General features: G+C 44.6%; 1 protein-coding gene across 3 annotated transcripts in view; it reads left to right on the top strand.

The window, feature by feature from the left end:
* Nucleotides 1-18,905, top strand: part of LYN (LYN proto-oncogene, Src family tyrosine kinase) — a 114,078-nt gene that overhangs the window by 70,647 nt on the left and 24,526 nt on the right. For all 3 annotated transcript variants that reach the window (XM_045560815.1, XM_045560816.1, XM_045560814.1), the window contains exons 9-10: nt 6,217-6,399; nt 8,268-8,344. In XM_045560815.1, coding sequence (XP_045416771.1) covers nt 6,217-6,399; nt 8,268-8,344 — 260 coding nt within the window. The remainder of the gene's footprint in view (nt 1-6,216; nt 6,400-8,267; nt 8,345-18,905) is intronic.

The raw sequence follows: 18,905 nt of genomic DNA, 5'->3' as shown, positions 1-18,905 counted from the left end.
AATTCCCTAAAGATTAGGGATGTTGAGCATCTTTTGCTTAGTGATCATTTTATATCTTCTTTGGAAAAATGTATGTTCAAGCCTTTTTCACATTTTTTAAATCATGTTTTTTCAATTTGATTTATTAATACTGTTTTAAAGAGAGAGGCAGTAGAGCCTTATCTGAAATGGGGGTTATAATAGAGCCTAACGTGGGGAGATGGTGTAAAGATTGAATGAAACGATACAGGTAAGCACTTAGTCCAATTGACAGCATTCAAAGCACTGTTATTATTAAATACTTAATATTATTATAAAGAAAATATGGTGTCATTAGTGCAAAGGCTATAAAGAGAGGAAAGAATTTACCCAGGCTTTTCCCAATAAACAAAAATTGTTTCTTTAGTTTTTTAATTAATTTTTTTTATTTTGATATAATTGTGGATTCACATGTAGTTGTAAGAAATAATACACAAATGAAAACGTATGTCCACACAAAAACCTGTACATGAATGTTCATAGCAGCATTATTCACAATAGCCAAAAATGTCCATCAGATGGTGAGTGGATAAATAAAATGTGGCCTATCCATACAATGGAATATTCAGCAATAAAAGGAATGAAGAACTGACAGCTGCTACAACACGGACAACTCTTGAAAACACTATGCTAAGTGAAAGAAGTCGGCCACAAAGAAACACATATTATAAAATTTCATTTCTATGACATGTCCAGAACAGGCAAATCTATAGAGGTAGAAAGTAGATGGCTGGGTGCCTGGGGCCGGGGGCTGGGAGGATAGTGGGAGTAACTGATCGTGAGTACAGGGTTTCTTTCTGGGGTGATGACAGTATTCTAAAGTTGACTGTGGTGATAGTCACACAATTCTGAATATACAAAAAACTGGTGAACTATATACTTAAAATGAATATGGCATGGTATTTGAACTGTGTTTTATTAAGGCTGGCATATATGTGTGTGTGTGTGTACATATATATATATATATATATAAAAAAAATAGAAATAATACAGAGAAATCCCATGTGCCATTTACCCAGTTTCCCCCAATGGTAACATCTCACAAAACTGAAGTACAGTATCGCTACCAGGATATTTGCATTGATAATTGTTTGTTTTTAAACTGTGCTTTTCTGCTTCTAGTCTTGTACTGAAGGGAGGGAGAGAGAGTAGGAGAGAAGAGAAAAGAAGAAAAAAATAGAAAATTTTGACCTTGGATCTTTTGCTGATAGCATCTGTGAGTCTGGCTGTCCGCCATGGAGCTCCTTCTTAGCTATTGAAATAATGTCAGCATGTTGAATACGTTTAGCAGAGGAATACTGGAAATAAAACCAAGAGTGGTGATTAGCGATGCTGTGTTATGAATCAGAGGTCAAAGAATGCCCCCTCTCCACTGTGTGTTTGTGCGTCTCATTCTGATCGTCCAAGGACTGGTGTAATAACTAGGTCTGTGCAGTTTAGAGCTGCCAGAGTTTAGTTCTTAATTCTCGAAGGATAAGCAGACTAGCTTTTCTCATTGATAGAAAAAATGCAACCAATAAAATTATATTACTGTTAACCAAGTAAGTTAATTTTTTTGTTAAACATAAGGAATTGTTCACCAGTCTGTTTTATGGTCTGAGTATTTTTGGTCTGAAATACAGCAAACAAATACTAGGAAGTGACCTGTTCTTTGGGGCAAGGGGGTGGGTGGGGATGAAAGAGAGAGGTGTCTCTGCCTCAAGCTGTTTCCTCTTGTTTGTGTGATCCTCGTGACATCTGACATGGGTGACATGTTTCCTCTGTGAATTGTTCTACTCCCAGGGAACTGGCTGAACGGGAGGGTAAGGACGATGTTTCCTCTTACCGCGTAGTCTATGAAGAGGCTTTACAGAGAAAGGAAACATTTTCAATTGACTTTTACTTGATAAATTCTCGTTTGAGCCAACTGAATTAAAATTAATCACTAGCCAACTTCCAAAACCAACTGCATGTTTTTTTTTTAAAAAAAACACCTCCATTTTGTGAGGTACTTGGGCACTTTTTACAAAGCCAGTCACAGCTGGAATTGGAGCTTTCTCAAGTTGTCACATCAGCTTTCTTTAACTATGGGAAAGTGGCACTCCACAAGAAGTTCTTTACTACCTTGAAAATATTTTTTAAAAATTGTTTTACATCTGTACTAACAACCCAAATCTCTGTGACTAGGTTAATTTGAATCTTCAAACTCCTGGGGAATATCTTGGCAAAGTACAATTTAGTGTAAGGAACAAAACCACCCTGTTCAAATGTCAACAGATCCACAAAATGAGATCACTTAGCAGAGCTGCCATCATTCCTGTGCTGTTTGACACGGCTGTTTTATTCAGTGTTCCTCTCAAACTCCTTATCAGCATTCGAATATCTGCAGCTGCAGTATTTCCTGGTAACTTTTTCCCCTACCCTTGGAAAGCGTTTTTTTCTTTAACCTTTACCCATACTTTTCTATTACATAAGAGTTTCGATGAGCTCCATTGTCATCATGACAAAAGGAGAACAGTTTTTTTTTTTTTTGACAGCAGAAGGGAAGGAACAGTTTTGTTTCTTTAACTTTTATCGCTATGTAATATAACAAGCAAGACAGAAAAATACATACAACACAAATATCCAGTCTCACGAGTAATTACCAAGTGAAAACCTGTGTACTGACCACCGAGATCACACAGGGGAAACCTGCCTGCACCCAGAAGCGCCCCAGCCCTCTCCGGGTCCCCTGGCACCCTAAGCCCCACCTGTTCCCCAGAAACCGCTGCTGTTCTGACCCTTGTGATAATGTCCTGACTTTTCTTTTTTTTTTTGAGACAGAGTCTCACTTTGTTGCCCAGGCTAGAGTGAGTGCCGTGGCATCAGCCTAGCTCACAGCAACCTCAGACTCCTGGGCTTAAGCGATCCTACTGCCTCAGCCTCCCGAGTAACTGGGACTATAGGCATGAGCCACCATGCCCGGCTAATTTTTTTTGTATATATATTTTTAGTTGGCCAGATAATTTCTTTCTATTTTTTGGTAGAGACGGGGTCTCACTCTTGCTCAGGCTGGTCTCGAACTCCTGACCTCGGGCGATCCACCCGCCTCGGCCTCCCAGAGCTAGGATTACAGGCGTGAGCCACCGCGCCCGGCCTGTCCTGACTTTTCTTCATAGTTGTACAACCTTCATATATGGGGATGTGTGCATCCGCCCAAAATAGTTCAGTTTTGCCTATTTTTAAACTTTATATAAATAAGTACCACCAAATGCGTTCTTTTACGTCTTGCCTCTTTTGTTCAATGTGTTTGTGAGATTCATCTGTGTATTTGGGTGTAGTAGCTACAGTTTTTTCGTCTTCATTCCGTATAGCATTGTGTTGTTTGTGTATTCAAGGTGTACAACAGTTTACCTGTTCATTTTACTATTTACTGGTGAAATTGGAGTGTTCCCAGGATTTGACTCCCATAAACAGTGTCCTCTGACCATGTTTGTGCAGATGCAAGGGTGCATGAGCTTCTCTAGTGTGAACAGGATGGGAGTGGATTTTGGATGGTGAGGTATATGAATCTTCAACTTTACTGCCAACTTATTTTCCAAAGTGCTGGTCCCTGTTCATATTCCCACCAGCAATGGACGAGAGTTCCCATGCCCCCTTTCCTGACCAACAGGGGTGTAGCTAGAGGGGTTTGGGCCCCAGGGCGGCATGGGCAGTGTGTGGTCGCTTGGAAGGAGATGCTTTCTCATCCCCCTTCATGGGCCCCTTGGAGTGTTGTTACGGAAGCTTTGCAGCTGAATTTCAGTGATGCTCAGAAAAGGGGGGTTGCCCTGGTGTCCCTCTCAAGGGGCAGGTGCTCACCGGCACCTGAGATTGTCGGACTTTTAAAATTGTTGTCAAGCTCAGCGGTGCTTTCTCATCATGGCTTTATTTGCATTTCCCTGATTACTAAAATGATTGGGTACACATGTATATTAGTCATTTGGATTTCTTTTTTTTGAAATGCCCATGCAAGCCTTTGCCTATTGTTTCAATTTTTCTTATTGATTTGTGGGAATTATTCACATATTCTGAATGCTAGTTCCAGAGAGTATATTTTCTTCTTGTGCTTTACCATGGACATACTCATGTAACTGAGGGACCTATTTATAATGGAATTTTCTTGATTTAAATGTAATATTAAAGGACTCTTGTTGGTGGAATTTACTTTAAAATGACACTTAAGTTCTATAGAAAAGGCCCTATTGCTTGAAATTATACATTTAAATGCCAGATCAATTGAACATATTCATGATTCGGTTATTTTGGGTAGGTTGTAGCTTCTTAAAAGGACCTAGGATGGTTCTTTGTCAGCTTTCTATTGCTGTCTTCTCCGTACGTTCTAACACGTATTTTATGCTGCATTCTTCATTTTCCTGTAGGGCACAGCAAGCTCCTACTGAGTATAAACCAAAGTGGAATATAAATGGAAATGTTTTAATACAGAAATCAGTCTTAATGACCCAAAGAAAAATCATTAGCTAGGGTTGTTCTCACATCTGTAAGCTAATACTTTTGCTTGCCCATTTGAAGGTTTGGACATAGGAACATAATTTCTTTTCTTTTAAAAATAATTCCTTTTGTTAAAAAAAAAAGGTACATATTCATTGACAAATTTAATCAAGATAGAAAAGAACAAGAGAAAGTAGAAGTCGCCCCAAATTCTACCTCCCAGAGATAATCATTGTTGATGTCTTACTGAGCATGCTTTCAGTCATCTTTCTGTGCTATGCACATGCAGATAATGTGCCATCAAAAGGGGGACTCCACATTGCCTTTTCTTTTTTCCTTTTCTTTCCATTTTTTTGTTTTGTTTTGTTTGAGAGAGGGTCTTGCTCTGTTGCTCAGGCTGGAGTGCAGTGGTGAGATCATAGCTCACTGCAGTCTTCAACTCTCTGGCTCAAGCAATACTCCTGCCTCAGCCTTTTGAGTAGGTGGGACTACAGGTGCACACTGCCACAGCCAGTTAATTTATTAACTTTTTAAAGAAACAGAGTCTCGCTATGTTGCCCAGGCTGATCTCAAACTCCTGGCCCCAAGGGATCCTCCCACCTTGGCCTCCCAAAGTGTTGACAGTATAGGCGTGAGCCACTGCACCTGGCCTTGTATCACCTTTTCTTGGGGCAGATCCTATAAAGCTGTGGCATACCTTATTAGTATTTCTGCTTTAGCAAAGCATTGAGAAAAGGCTTTCCCAGGAGAAAATCAGGATTAAAGTTAAGTACTTCACTAAGGCAAGTCCCAGAAAAGTGGTGCCTTGAGGGAACTATATTGAGGAGTCAGTATTTCCCAGGGTGTGTTCCATGAGGTGTGAAAAGGTACTTGACAAATGCCCTGAGCTCAGGAAAGTGTGGGAAATGCAGAGGTGAACAAATTTGGGTTTCTTTCCTGAAGGCTCCAAAGGCACCTGCTGCATCTCCTGGGCGGGGAGGGGTCCCCAGAGGGGATCCCTGTCATTTCCGCTTAGGGCCCTTTGGCATGCAGAGTCACCCAAGTCCAGTTCTCTGAAAACTTTGGGAAATACTCGTTTGATTCTAGCATATTCTACTTTAAAGTTAGTATGTATATGTAATTTTTATAAAGTACTACACTTTATTTTTCTGGTTATAAAAATGTAATACATATTCATTTTAGAAAATTTGGTAAATAGTTAATGGTATGGTGACCAAAGTGAAAACTGTTCATAACTGCACCATTGGAGATAGGCAGTATTTGGTGTATTGTTGGTGTATTTCCTTCCAGACCATTGTTTATATGTATTTGTGTCTGTGTATCTATAAAATATGCTTATATTTTTTAAATGGGGATTATAATGTGTGTGCACATGTGCATGTGTGTGTGTGTGCAAGGGATTATAGAGTATATGGAGCTTTGTTTTTTTTTGGTCTTGGATAAAGAACATTTTATTAACTAGAGGAAAGTATTAGCGCTTGTGGTGGAGTGCAAATAAAATTTTTTTAAGCTATCCTTTTATAAAAAAACCTTTTGATTTTGAAATAATTAAAAAAATTGTTTTGATAAAGAAAGTACAGAGAATTCCCAGATACCCTTCACCCAGTCTCCCCTACTTTTAATACTATGTAGTGTTTTATCTCAGGCTTTTTCTATCTATAACTAAATTTTCTTCTAACACTATCTACAAAGTGAAGTTTCAGATTTTCTGTTTGGTAAATTATGCCCTGACTTCTTTTTTCTCCCCAGGTTACTATAACAATAGTACCAAAGTGGCTGTAAAAACCCTGAAACCAGGCACCATGTCCGTGCAAGCCTTCCTCGAAGAAGCCAACCTCATGAAGACCCTTCAGCATGACAAGCTCGTGAGACTCTATGCCGTGGTCACCAAGGAGGAGCCTATTTACATCATCACGGAGTACATGGCCAAGGGTGAGTGCCTCCCCGTGCCCGGAGCCTTTCAAAGGCTTCCAACTCAGAAAGTAAAACGTGTAAATGTTAGAGAACACTCAAAGAGTTTTCATTGTAAAGCTGCACGCTCGCTTCTGAAAAATCAGAAAATATAGGAAAACAAAGCATTTCTGTAAGCCTACTCATCAGAAGTAATCCATGTTATAAAACTGATGACGATCCTCCTGTTTTCTCTGTGTCTGCCTACATATACCTATTAGCCCCAAGAATAGTGGCCCATACCATGTGTATTTCAAAGAAGATTATTTTTGTTATGTACTTAAAATGTGAGTTCTCAGAATTCTGAAACTACAGCTTTAGCACAGATTGTTTAAACTTAATTCCTCTTTCTTTTCATTCTTTAGCATCATCTAATTTTCATTTTCCTCTTTCGTTTTCCTCTTTAGCATTATCTCAGTGTTCAGGGTGCCACTTTAAAATGCTAATATTTTTAAAACTTGTGGAGGTTAAATTCTTGTGTCATCGTAGAACTGCTGAAGAAGAGGTTTCAATCATTTTTTATTCTACTCTTACTACCTTTGCACACAGGGCTTTGAATCATCAGGCTGCTTCCTTTGTCCACCGCAAGTTTGGGAAAGAGACTAATAAACTGCCAAATGATTTTTTTAAGTCTTGAGAAGTCGTGAATGAAGGAAGGAAAGAAACATAAGCAATAATCTAGAATTAACAATCATCTGCTTAATGGAGATTATAGTGTAGTGTCATAGCTGAATAGGTTCAAAAGATGAATATTACATTTGCTTATGTAATATCTGTTGATATTTCAAAATATCAATCACTCAGAGTCCTTCCAAAAAAGGACATTATTTAAAAAAACAAAAGGAGACAAAAGCTAGCCTCTAAGGCTTGAGTTGTTATAGCCCCAGAAACCAGACTCAGGGCCAGACACTTTGTAGGAGTTCAGAAAATATTAATTAACTAATGGGATTTTTAATCATAAGTGTGAATGTGAGTTTTCCACATAACAATACCTAACAGTTATTGAGCACTTACTATATACCAGACTCCTCTTGATGCTCTTGGTGGGAAATCTCACTCACTTCCTCTTCCCAAGTGCTGCTGTTCTGTGTGGAGGAGGCAGCGTGAAGTTTATCGAGCACTTATCACCCGCCAGGCACCATGCCGTGTGCTTTGAGCCCCTCCTATGACTATGTTCTCATGAAGGCTCTAATATAGCTACGAGTACATGCTCACCCTACAGATTTAGAGGAGGTAAATAACTTGACCAAGGCTGCCCGTGAGGTTGGTACTTAAAATTCTAGGGGAAAAGCAGGTCTTGGTTTAAAGACGAAGCCACAGGGAGCCGGAGAGTTTATCTGTCGGCACATTCGTTTTTAGGTAGGCCTCACATTTTCCCAAAGCACAGATCACTCATCAAATACCTGTTGGGCACCTGTGGCACGTGCTGAGTTCTGTGCTGCTTGCGAGAGACGGGTAGGAGTGAACCTCGCTGGCTGACTGCTGAGGGGCAGGCCCTCTGCGAAGACTTGCTGGACCTCTGTTCCAGAGGAGCTCGCTGAAGATGAGGTGGCTGCAGTCAGCGAATCATGGTGGCAGGTGCTCTGAAACGCATTGCTCTCAGAAACCTGTCAAGAGAAAAGCAGCATCCACCCTCATCCTTTCTCACCTGAAGCACGTGCTATGCTTCACATCAGGTCAAAGGGGCCTGGGTTTGACCAACCTCAGGAAAAGGGCTTAGAGCCGTAAGGAACTGCAAAGCTATTCATTTTGCGAGGGGTTCCCCCCAAAAGTAATGAACATTTGAATTTTGTTTGGATTTTTTTCTTGTGTGTTTAAACTGTACTAATTCGTTCTTTCTTTATAAATAGGCAGTTTGCTGGATTTTCTGAAGAGTGAGGAAGGTGGCAAAGTGCTGCTGCCAAAGCTCATTGACTTTTCTGCTCAGGTAATGTATTAAAAAGCCCAGCGTGGATGTAAATTTGCAAAGGCCTCCCTGCTTCAAATTCATGAAGAAGTTATTGTTCTGGGGGAAGGAATTTCCATGGAATGTTTCCCACTAGCTTTTAAGAGAAAAAGACCTTCCAAAGTACGCTGTTTTGGAGAGAACAGTGGGAGATTCCCAGGGATTGTCTGCAGGTGTCTAGCTTTGACTTGGATGTCACCTTTTATAAGACAAGTCAACATTTTGTGCTTGTATTCATTTCCCCGCAAGTCATAGAAACAAAGCAGGTGAATCAGTCATTTTGTTCGGCATTTCGGAGAGACAGTTCCACACTGTGTAAGCAGAGCAGCTTTTAAATGATGCATGTGTTGTAGTGAAGTTATGAATATAACATACTGATGCTTCTAAGTCCTCAGTGTTCTTGAAAATGGAGGAACTATATTCCTTTTATGTTCTTCCCCTTTTCACTCCTTCCTGTTGGATGAATCGTTAGGATTCTATGAAATAGTCACTTGTAATATTTCTAGTACTAGCCTAAGAGTTGAACATTCATTTACTTTGGAATCACATGTTTCCTGATTTAAGTGTATTTAAGAGCTGAGGCAAATTACCAAGAAACCCAGCAATGTGCCTGATACATCAAGGAATTGCGCATTTGAATGATGCCAGCTACTGACCTTTAGTAGTTTCGTTGTGTTCATTAGTGGTGTTGAGTGATTCGGTTGTTTGTTTCTCAGTATTGGCCATGGGTGGTTCATGTTGGGAAGGCCACTTACCATGAAGCCCACAGGAGATTTATAGAAATTCTGGGGAAGTCTGGTCTTCATGATCTTTCTTTTTCACTCCCCTTTCTTCCCTCAGACCCAGTTTTAGTTGGGAAATTAATAACGCCCTCTTGGGAAGATGAGATCAAATGAATGGATGAGTATGCAGGTAAAGGACTTCAAGTGAGATAGGATTGGAGCACACACTCTGCAATGGAGTGTTGTGGGCAGAGCTGGAGCTCAGCATCTGAGGGACTAGGGTTTGTGTCCTGGCTCTGCCACTCAGGAGCCACACTGCTTTCAGGAAACATTTGCTTCTTTGGCTTAGTTTATTTGCCTGTCAACCAAGAATGGTAATTCCTACTTTAAGGAGATGTTGTTGAGGGTCAAATGAGCTGCCACAGACACAAGCACTTCACAGCCCGTCGGTGGTCGCTGGGGGGACCCGAGGGAGGGTGATCCTCATCATTCTGGTAAAGGTGTGTGACGCTCTCATTTTATCTGCTGGAACTCAGCGAGCTGAATAGGTTCCTCATCTGAGTAGGAAATTCAGATGTGACCTGGAATGCCGATATCTAGTATGGACAGAAGCAAAATTGCTGCGGTGGGACAGAGGGGCAGGGAAAGCACCCACAGCCCTGCCTTTTTAACCCTGTCCTCAGGCTCTGGGAGGCTCCAGGGGACTCCGAGGGGTCCAGGACTACAGTTTGAAAACCAGTGCTCTGCAGTAAGAGGAACAGTGACGTGGTTGGTGCTCTGGATCTTGTGTAGCTAGTGGGTTAGGAAATGAAGAAAGCAGAAGTCACACTTGACACTGATAAGTGAGGCCCTCACTTGAGTAGTGATTTGGGTGTCCCCTTTTGGGTGAAAGCCTTGAGTGCAGTAAAGATTTGTCACACCTGGACAGGGAGATGGGAGAGTGGGGCTGGAGGCCCAGAGGCCTGAGTGGCCACAGCCATTCCAGCTGCCTGAGGGTCCGATCCGTGCCCACAGTTCAATAGGGTAGAAATTACACACATTGGGGTGTGTGCTCTGCCTGGAGAATGCATGTATTTTGTGTTTGATTTTGCCTAGCTTATCTCATAAAACATTATCTTAACATAGTCAAAGTTTTTAAGGTCCAAGTCAAGGCTTCTATGTCTATTCTTTAATTTAACTTTGTAAATTACTACTCTTATAACAGAGAGTAACTTTTTCTAATTTAAAAATGAGTAGGGAGAAAACGTTGCCTTCTAAACCTTCGTAGCTCGCATAGAAGATTATTACAGAGCCTGGCGCTGGCTGTGACTGTCAAACTGTGGATCCCAGGTGGCTTCACTGACTCCTCTCTCAACTGTGACGGGGTGGAGCCCCCTCGGTGACAGGAGGGGCTGGGGACAGTGAAAGCCACCACCGCTGGTCTCCATCCAGGCCAGTTTACCAAACCCAGCCCCTGCTGGACGACCTCCTGTTTACCTGTCCCAGGGTCTGTTTCCTAGCAGCAGCCCCTGGTAGAGCTGGGACTGTACTTGAACTACTCTAGTTCAAGTGCTCGGACTGTTCAGTGCCAGTGGGAGAGTCACAGGTCGGCAGCAGCCAACAAGACCCCAAGCAGGCGGGTTCAGCACAAAGTTCATTTTCTTTACAGCCAAGCACTAGCTGCTTTTGAGCTCCTGTGTTCAAGGTGCAAATCTCACCCAGACTCCTTCCCAGTCCTTCCCTCAAGGTGGCACTGGTGAGACCACCTGTTGCCCCGCCATTAATTATTATTTGCTTCATTTGCTTGTGGCTTTTCTTATTATAATACCAAAAATGTGAGGAAGGGGCCTTACCCTGGGCAACAAGGAGTGGGGCCTGGATGCTGAAGCCTCAGTCCGAAATCACACACCCTACACGTCTGCTTTCTCCTCACTGTGCCTGAGCCCCCGTCCCACGGGAATACCCTCAGTTCCCTTGACCGGCACGACTCAGAGCTCCTCCTCCTTCTCCAGGCACCTTTCCTAAGTGATCTCCTGTGCTCCTGTGCCAAGAATGCCATCTCCATAGTTTTCACCATTTCCTCTCTAACGTGTGTCACTCATTCATTAACTTTACCACTTTCCATCGTGAATAACACAAAAGTGGTAAATATTAATAAGGCCGGCCCAAGGTGACAGAGGATATCTGGTGCCCAGATACTTAGGTCATCAAACCTTTCCTCTCCCTTCTCCCAACTTTACCATTTAGGGATAGAGCAGAAGAAGAATTATATAAGTCCATTTGGCATCTGAGCTCTAACTAAGCAGTTAATAGGCTCTGCGATATGTTGACACTTGCTTTCTTCCCAAAGCATTGTCAATAGCATCAGTGTTCACAAGGGGGTATAGTTAAATTCAGCAGATTTTCACAATAAGACAGGGGTCATTGGGAGTGGAAATAAACCAGTTTACTTAATCCCAGTCTCAGAAGAATAAGGGAACCCGTAAGGGGCAGAGTTGGGACTTTTCCCACTGTCTGTCTCAGGCCTCTTCTTCCCTCTCCCCGCGACCCACTTCCCCATGCCCTGCTCTCCTCACCAAGACAGGAAGCGGCTGGGTGCACATGACAGTTCATATGAGAGCTGATTTCGTCACTTCCTGTCTCTGGATGGGTTCTGAAAGGCTTGTCCGAGCCCAAGTGTAACCTGCACCCTATGCCTTCCTGAAGCCCACCTGCCTTCCTCTCCGTCCCATGCAGATGAGGAAATCCCAACCAGAGCAGCTCTACCCGTTGTTTTTCTCCTTGTATTAAGTGAAGCATGTTTGTGCTTTTTATGCTGAAATAGGAAAATACCTCTTTGCAAAGGAAGTTTGATACTTTCAGCGCAGAGAGACTTTGCGTTGTTCCCTTCCAGACTTTACCCCACGTAAGAGAAGAAAAATGAACTTGGAAGGAGAAGGGGTTGAAATCAGTGGGAATTTCCTTCCGCAGAAGCGGAGATGGAGTTATAAACTTGTAACACTGAGAGGAAAAAGAAGTGGAAAATTCACAGTTGCACTGTGGAGGTAAAATAAATCATCTTGTCATTTAGACCAAGTGAATCAAATCATTTATTACTCTTCAGTGGCAACATCCCTGAAGTGTCAAAACTACCAGAAAGGAAAATATTTGTGAGTAAAACGTCAGTATAAGCTGCAAAATCAAAGTTGTTGTTATAATCATGGCAACAAATAACATTTATTTTACTTCCTTCTAGTTGATAAAGTACTTCTGCCTCCATTATCTAATTTGAGCCCAACAGCCTTGAAAGCGTTTATAGTGCTGTTTAATGCCTCTTACAGACGAGGAGGTAAACTTGGACTTGTCCGGGGTCACTGAGCTGATAGGTTGAATTGCTCGGACTTGACGCACCGTCTTCTGACTCCGCATAACTGATCTTTCCTCGGCACCTGGCTGTCGTCCCATCATCAGAGCTGCTCCTGTGGGCATTTTGTACCCAACGATACCATGATTCGCATTTTTCCTCCTTTATGGATTTTGCCTACCAGAATTATTGATTTTTCTCAATCTTTTTTCCTCCCCCAAAAATCTTTATTTCCAGAACATAGCTCTTTCCATCACATGGTAATTATGCTCAGGATATATTTTTCCCCCAGTGTTAAATTTCAAACCACATTTTAAGTTAGAGATTGATAAAAATAAGGAAGGTAGAAAACTTCAGTCTATACAATTCTTGACCTTTTTGAGTAGGGAGGCCTTTTAACATCAGAGCTTTCTGAGTGCTCCCTGGCTGCTGCATCTACGGAGTGAGAAAGTATGTGTACACGGGGGTGCCCTGCAGCAGCTCTGGCTGGGACCCACAGATCTGCTGTCACACCAAGCCTGAAGTGTCTGGAGGGGATTCTTGGGAGGTGTCCAGGATATTTGACAATACCATCCATCTCCTCATTCCTTCTCTCTGTCAGGAACCTGAGAGATACGTTAAGTTCTCATTTTCCAACTCAGGGCTGTTATCTTAAGGAAGCAACTACTTTATTTTCAAAATCTTTATTAATATTAGCCCTTGAATGATAGTGTCATAAGTGTCATTAAGTTAAATCTACTTAAGCTGGAGGCAGAGTTGCACTGAGGTGTCAAATGGGACTTGGTGGTGAATGGGACCCCCAGGAGACTGGCGTGGTTTGTGCTTTAACAGGAGGCCAGGCCCCGCCCCCACTCCGTATTTAATGTCGCCCCCACATGGCGGTTCTCATGCCTGATTCTACACTGAGGCCTCGCACTCCCAATTCTCTTTCGAGCTCGAGCACCTCCTCAGAAGGCAAAAGGCCAGGACTGAACAGGGAATTAATGCCGTAAAAGGGGCGCACGGTGATCGGGACGGCGGGTCGCTCAGTGTGCCTGGCTGGAGCCATCGCGTCCCAGGACAGCTTAGCACAGCTGCGGGTTAGCTCTTCCCACAGAACTGGGGATGTCTTGCCGTTATCTTGTAAACGGAGCTAGAGATGACGTTAGTGGTGGAGAAAACATAGAGCCCAGAGCCGGGAAACCTGCTCCTGCGCCTCTGCGGGGGTGGGGACCCCTGTCCCAGGGTAGCAGCCGCAGCGCCCCCTCTGCAGGATGACAGGCCGGTCAGGCTTCCCGTCTTCTGCTGAGGCTGTGAGTCACCGCCCCGAAGTCGTACTGAATGACTGAGCGTATTCAGATGACATTGCTCCAAATAAAAGAACACAAATGTGTCCCATTAATGTGGGACCCAGACGTTGGGGACATAAACACTGTATTTATCTTTTTTAAATAATGAGTTTTATGTTTTCAAATTAAACTTTGACCATGAAAACTTACAAAATGGGCAAATGAAACTAGAGTTAGTGTCAGAATTGCAAAACTGGATCATATACAGTTTCCTTCTGAAAAAGTTGAAGGAATAGGAAACATTTAAAAATAGTATAAAACAGGAACTTTTTTTTTTTTTGGTAGGTAGGAGTGGGGTGTTTTGCATATGTAAGCAGAGGAACCATGACTGGCTGTTTAAGATAGCAGATAGGACAGAAAAATTCATTCTTGTTTTGATTTTGATGGGAAAGCTTCCTAACACCAAAAAGCAGCTTTGTGTTAAGGCGAGGGGCAGGTGGTGGTGCTTGCAGCCTGCGTGCGAGATCTGGTGTCATTTTGTCCAGGGGTGGCAATTTCTGGTCAGTGCTGCCACGAGTTCCAAAATAATTTCCTCTTGGGTACTCGTCACAGAAGCCTGCAAGGCTAGAATTAAATTGAAGTATTAGCTTACGAGTGGGCAGAGTTTATTCCCAGCTGCTCACAATTTGAAAGTGTTGTTGAAAGCACTCTGAAAGGAGCTGGAGTGTGACTCCCAGCTGACCTTTGTCCTCAGCTCCCGGCTGCCCCCCCTTTCACCCACAAACCTGTACTGAGCACACCAGGCCCTGTGCCAGGGTGTGGTGAGCAAGACACGTCCTTGCCTCCAGGAGCAGGTGGCTCCGTGCGGGAGGCAGGTGAGTACCAGGCGAGGACAGGGTACAGCACTAGGCGTTTGCTGAGGGCTGTAGGGCGGGCACTGCAGGCTGCTGTCAGAGTCTGTGCAGGAGGACAGGGCCCAGCAGGTGGTGGCAGGTGGGAGGGTGGGCTTCCTGGAGGAGGTGACCCTGAGAGCCAGGGTTAGCCCTGCTGGCTTAGGAAGGGGTGTAGATGCAGGAAGGGGTCCTCAGTTGCTGGAACTTGGTGACTAAGGGCACAGAAAAGGGGGTGCGGGTGGGGGCGTGTAGAGATAACGGCCGGGGGTGCAGCACTGAGAGAAACGTGGACATTAAGGAAACTGGAGCTGTGTCCACTCTGGGTCATGGAGGAGGAGCAGTCAACTGTTTTGTAGAGAACTCTGGTTTACAGAATGTATATGTAAAAATAAAAATGATTATACTCAGCAAAGAGTTTAAATGGGACTCACAGGTTTTAGTAATTAGTAGCTGTTGTTTGTATTTGCTGTAATATGTATTTATGCCTCACCCCACCCCCCACACACCAAGATGTTCTTTATGGAAATTGGCTGATTTGACTATTGAGGAACCACAGGGCTCTCTGTTTCTCATGCTCTTAAGATTTTTGTTTTATTGCTGTTTTTGTTGTTGTTCTTGTTTTGTTTATTAAACCTGAGACCAGGAAGGGTGGGATGGAAAAGGGGCGGAGAGTTCCAGGCCAGAGCTGGCCCCTACAGGGCACACCCTGAAATGGACACGACACATTCTGAACTTTTTCAACTCAGAGCTGGATTCTCAGGCCCTCTCCCTGGCCCCGCTCAAGCCAAGAATCACCTGAAGGAGATCGCCCCAAGTTTGGGGATAACGAAAACTCTCAACCCAGTGGCTCCCTGGTGTCCCCCGCAGCAGCTGTGAGGCCCGAGCCAGCTGTGAGACCGCAGCAGGTTGATGGGCGGGAGTTTGCTATTTGTCGGGGGACTGAGCATTTCCGCAGGACCTGGTAGGACGAGACCTGTGCTGCCAAGACTGCCCCGGCCACCGTGTACAACGTGATTAGAAGAGAGGAAAGCCAGAGTCCAGTGACAAGGGACGGGGATGGGCCTCCACATGGCAGGAGGAATAGAGGGGTAGAGAAGGTGTCTGGCGGGAGCGGCTGAGTGACGGCCAGTGTGAGCGCTGGGTGGGGGTGGCTGATGGAAGCAGCTGGCTGTGCGGGGTTTGAGGTGCCATGGGACGTCAGATAGAGGGGTGCTCGGTGGACAGATGTCTTAGTGTAGGTGTCTGGGGCAGGAGAGGTCGGGAGGCTGGCGCTGCAGACAGTCCTTAAATGGGGGTTCGACGAGGTCCCAGAGAGAATGTGGGGAGGGGCAGAGGACAGCCCTGGGCAGACCCTGGAGAAAGGGCTGAGTGGGACAAGTCAGAGGACAGGTCTGGGACACCTGAAGCGGGTGTCCTGTAAGGAGAAGGTGGGCACGTTCAGGTAGCGTTTGGAGAACAAGGAAACTTCCGCTGGACTTCGGAACGAGGAAGTCTTTGGGGAACTTGGTTGGGCCCTTTTCAGTGCAGTGGTTTGGGTGGACGCCGCGCACTCGGCCTGTCCCCTTTCCTGTCCCTGCTGTCTCCCGCTCCTGCTGAGTCCTCGCTCCTGCTCTGTCTCCACAGCTTCCCCGTGACCCTGGTTGACTCTTCTTCACCTTCCTCTCTTTCTTCCTCCTCTGCCTCGCTTCCCTCTCCGGCCCTCCCCAGCCTTCCCACCACACTCTAGAATAGACCTTGACTTCTAGTCATGCTTGAATGGAACTGTATACTCCTTATCCTTATTTTTAAAAGTAGGTTCATATTGGTTTTCTAATATGAAGGAAAAAAATTAAATAAAACGACTGAGACAGTGACTTTTAAAGTCTTTTAGAAAATATGACTTTACAGACTCCTGCACTGCAGAAAACAGTTTGCGTCCCCCACCCTCGAAACACGTGCTGTGAGAGGTGTACGTAGCTATTAATATGTGGCTCATGCGGTTTGTAAAACACAATATGATAATTGTTTTAAAATTGAGTCACCAAAAGCAGCCCTCCCCACCCACCCCGAGTATCAGACCGGTTTGGCTGAAATGTTTATTCTGAGGTCAGCTTGCGCCTGGAGTGCACCCAGCTTTCCCTGAGGCCAGGTTCTCACCTCTACCCAGCACAGCTCTGTGGGCCTTCGCCCTGATTCCGCGTCGCCCACAGGAGTTGGTGCTTCTGGGCTCCCCGGAGAATTCCTGGGACCTTCCTCTCTATCTCAGCAGCAGCCTAAGTCCCTGCCCACGGCCCCCAGGGACCCAGCGACCACAGGGCTGCCAGGGGGTGGCTCACCCTGGTGAGGAAGACCCCAGCAGACTCCTGCCCTAGGTGCCACGTCCTGGCCTCGGCCCTCCCCACACCAAGACCCCTCCAGAGCCACTGCCCCAGGGGCCACTGCCGTCACAACCCACATGTGCAGGTGGCTTTCTGCCCGGGCAGCCCACACTGCCTTGGAGGTGGGCCCGCAGTGTCCTCAGCCACGGCCCCCCACTCCAGGGGCTCCCCAGGGGGTCGTTCTGAACCCCTCTTGTGTTCACCCCGTGCCCTGGCAGCTCACAAGCAAACAAACCCTCTCAGTTCTTCTTCCAAAATATGTCTCCCTCCCAGGCCACCATCGTTCTCATCTGGACTTTTGCAGTTGCTTCTTCACTAGTGTTGCCCAATTTAGCGTAAAAATTCGAGGTGCCCAGTTAAATTTGAATTTCGGATAAATAACAAATAACTCTTTAGTAGAAGTATGCCTGTGCGTCTTCCCTGGCGGCCCTACTTCTGATGGGTCTCCCTCTTGTCCCTTTGGCCACCCTCTTTCCAAGCTCCACCGAGTAGCAGAGACAATGGGATGGGGTTTTTTTTAGATATTTTTATTGTGGTAAAATATGCATAACATAAAATATACCAATTTAACCATGTTTAAATATACACTTAGTGGCATTAAGCACATTCATGTTGTGAAACCATCACTACCGTCTGTCTCCAGAACTCTTCCCTCTCCCCAGCCTGCAGCACTCACCCATTTAAACACCAGCTCCCATTGTCCTCCCCCAGCCTCTGGCCACCACCCTTCTCTTCTCTGTCTCGTGAATCTGACCACTCCAGGTTCCTCACCAGGTGGGTGATTTTGCGTCTCTGCTCCTCCCCTTCGATGCCCCTGCAGAAAAGCCCCAGGGCCTCACACCTGCAAAAAGCCCCAGGGCCCCTGCGTGTGACAGACTCCCCAGTGCCTGCCCACCAAGCGCTTTCCTGTCTCGTCCTCTCCTGAGCCACTTTCTGGAAACTCCCAGCCTTTGTTCCTGCCCAAGGACGCCTTCCCTGACCTTCCACCCAAAGCAGTTCCATCTCAAACCCCTGCCCCCTCCATTCTCATCTGTCTTGAGCCCCTGTTTCTTTTATGGCATGTACTGCAATTTGAATTTTTTCAAAAAATTCAAATTTTTATAAGTTCTTGTTTACTTTTGTATTCCCAGCATCAGCATAGTGTCTTGTATATAGTAGGTGCTCCATAAATATTTACTGAATGACTACATTGACCACTTAAAGTGGGGGCTGCCTATAGTTTAAAACAGTAAGTTCTTTATTCTCTGTTTTGTACAGCCCTGAATGAGTAACTACAAGAACATATGTTTTTTTTTAAAGGTTTTCTGAGTCACTATTCAGGTGTATTTAACCGTAAAGTATTTTCTTCTTCCCCTTCCTCTAACGGTGGGTTTACTTTACTGCACAAAACTGACCTTACTGGTTAAAAAAAAAAAGTGAGAAAAAAAGAAGGAAGTAGAATGTACATATTTAGGCTGTTAGAGAAGACAAAGTGCTGCTTTGTTTTCATTCCTTGAGGCATACAGCACACCAGAAGGAATGAGGAATTAGAAATGAAGTAATTGACACTGAAGCCAGTGGCAGATGCAGTGAGTCTAATCTGGAGGGAAAATACCCACAACGGAGCAGGTTGTCCTCCCCCAGTGTCACCCAGCACCTCTCGTGCCTCTCCCTGGGCGCTGAGCAGAGCCCCTTCTGCGCCTGCTGCCAAAGGCAGACGCTGGATTCCCATGGCGATGGGCTAGTGGATTCTCTGCAAAGTCAGAATTTCCAGCTCTTGTTAATTCCCCACCCACCTCCTCCAGTGTCTGTGACATAGTTATCTGGGCAGTGCTGTATATTATAGAACCAACCTCTTGCAGGTTTATTGATTAGGATCATATTTATATTGCAGTATCCCTTATTTGAAATGTTTGGAACCAGAAGTGTTTGCAATTTCTGATTCTTTTTTTGGATTTTAGAATATTTGCATTATACTTACCAATTAAGCATCCCTAATCTG

Source organism: Lemur catta, chromosome 9 (assembly GCF_020740605.2).
Source record: "Lemur catta isolate mLemCat1 chromosome 9, mLemCat1.pri, whole genome shotgun sequence".
In the NCBI taxonomy this organism is placed as follows: Eukaryota; Metazoa; Chordata; class Mammalia; order Primates; family Lemuridae; genus Lemur; species Lemur catta.
The sequence above is the reverse complement of the archived record's forward strand: the minus strand, read 5'-3'. Positions and strand labels throughout refer to the sequence as shown.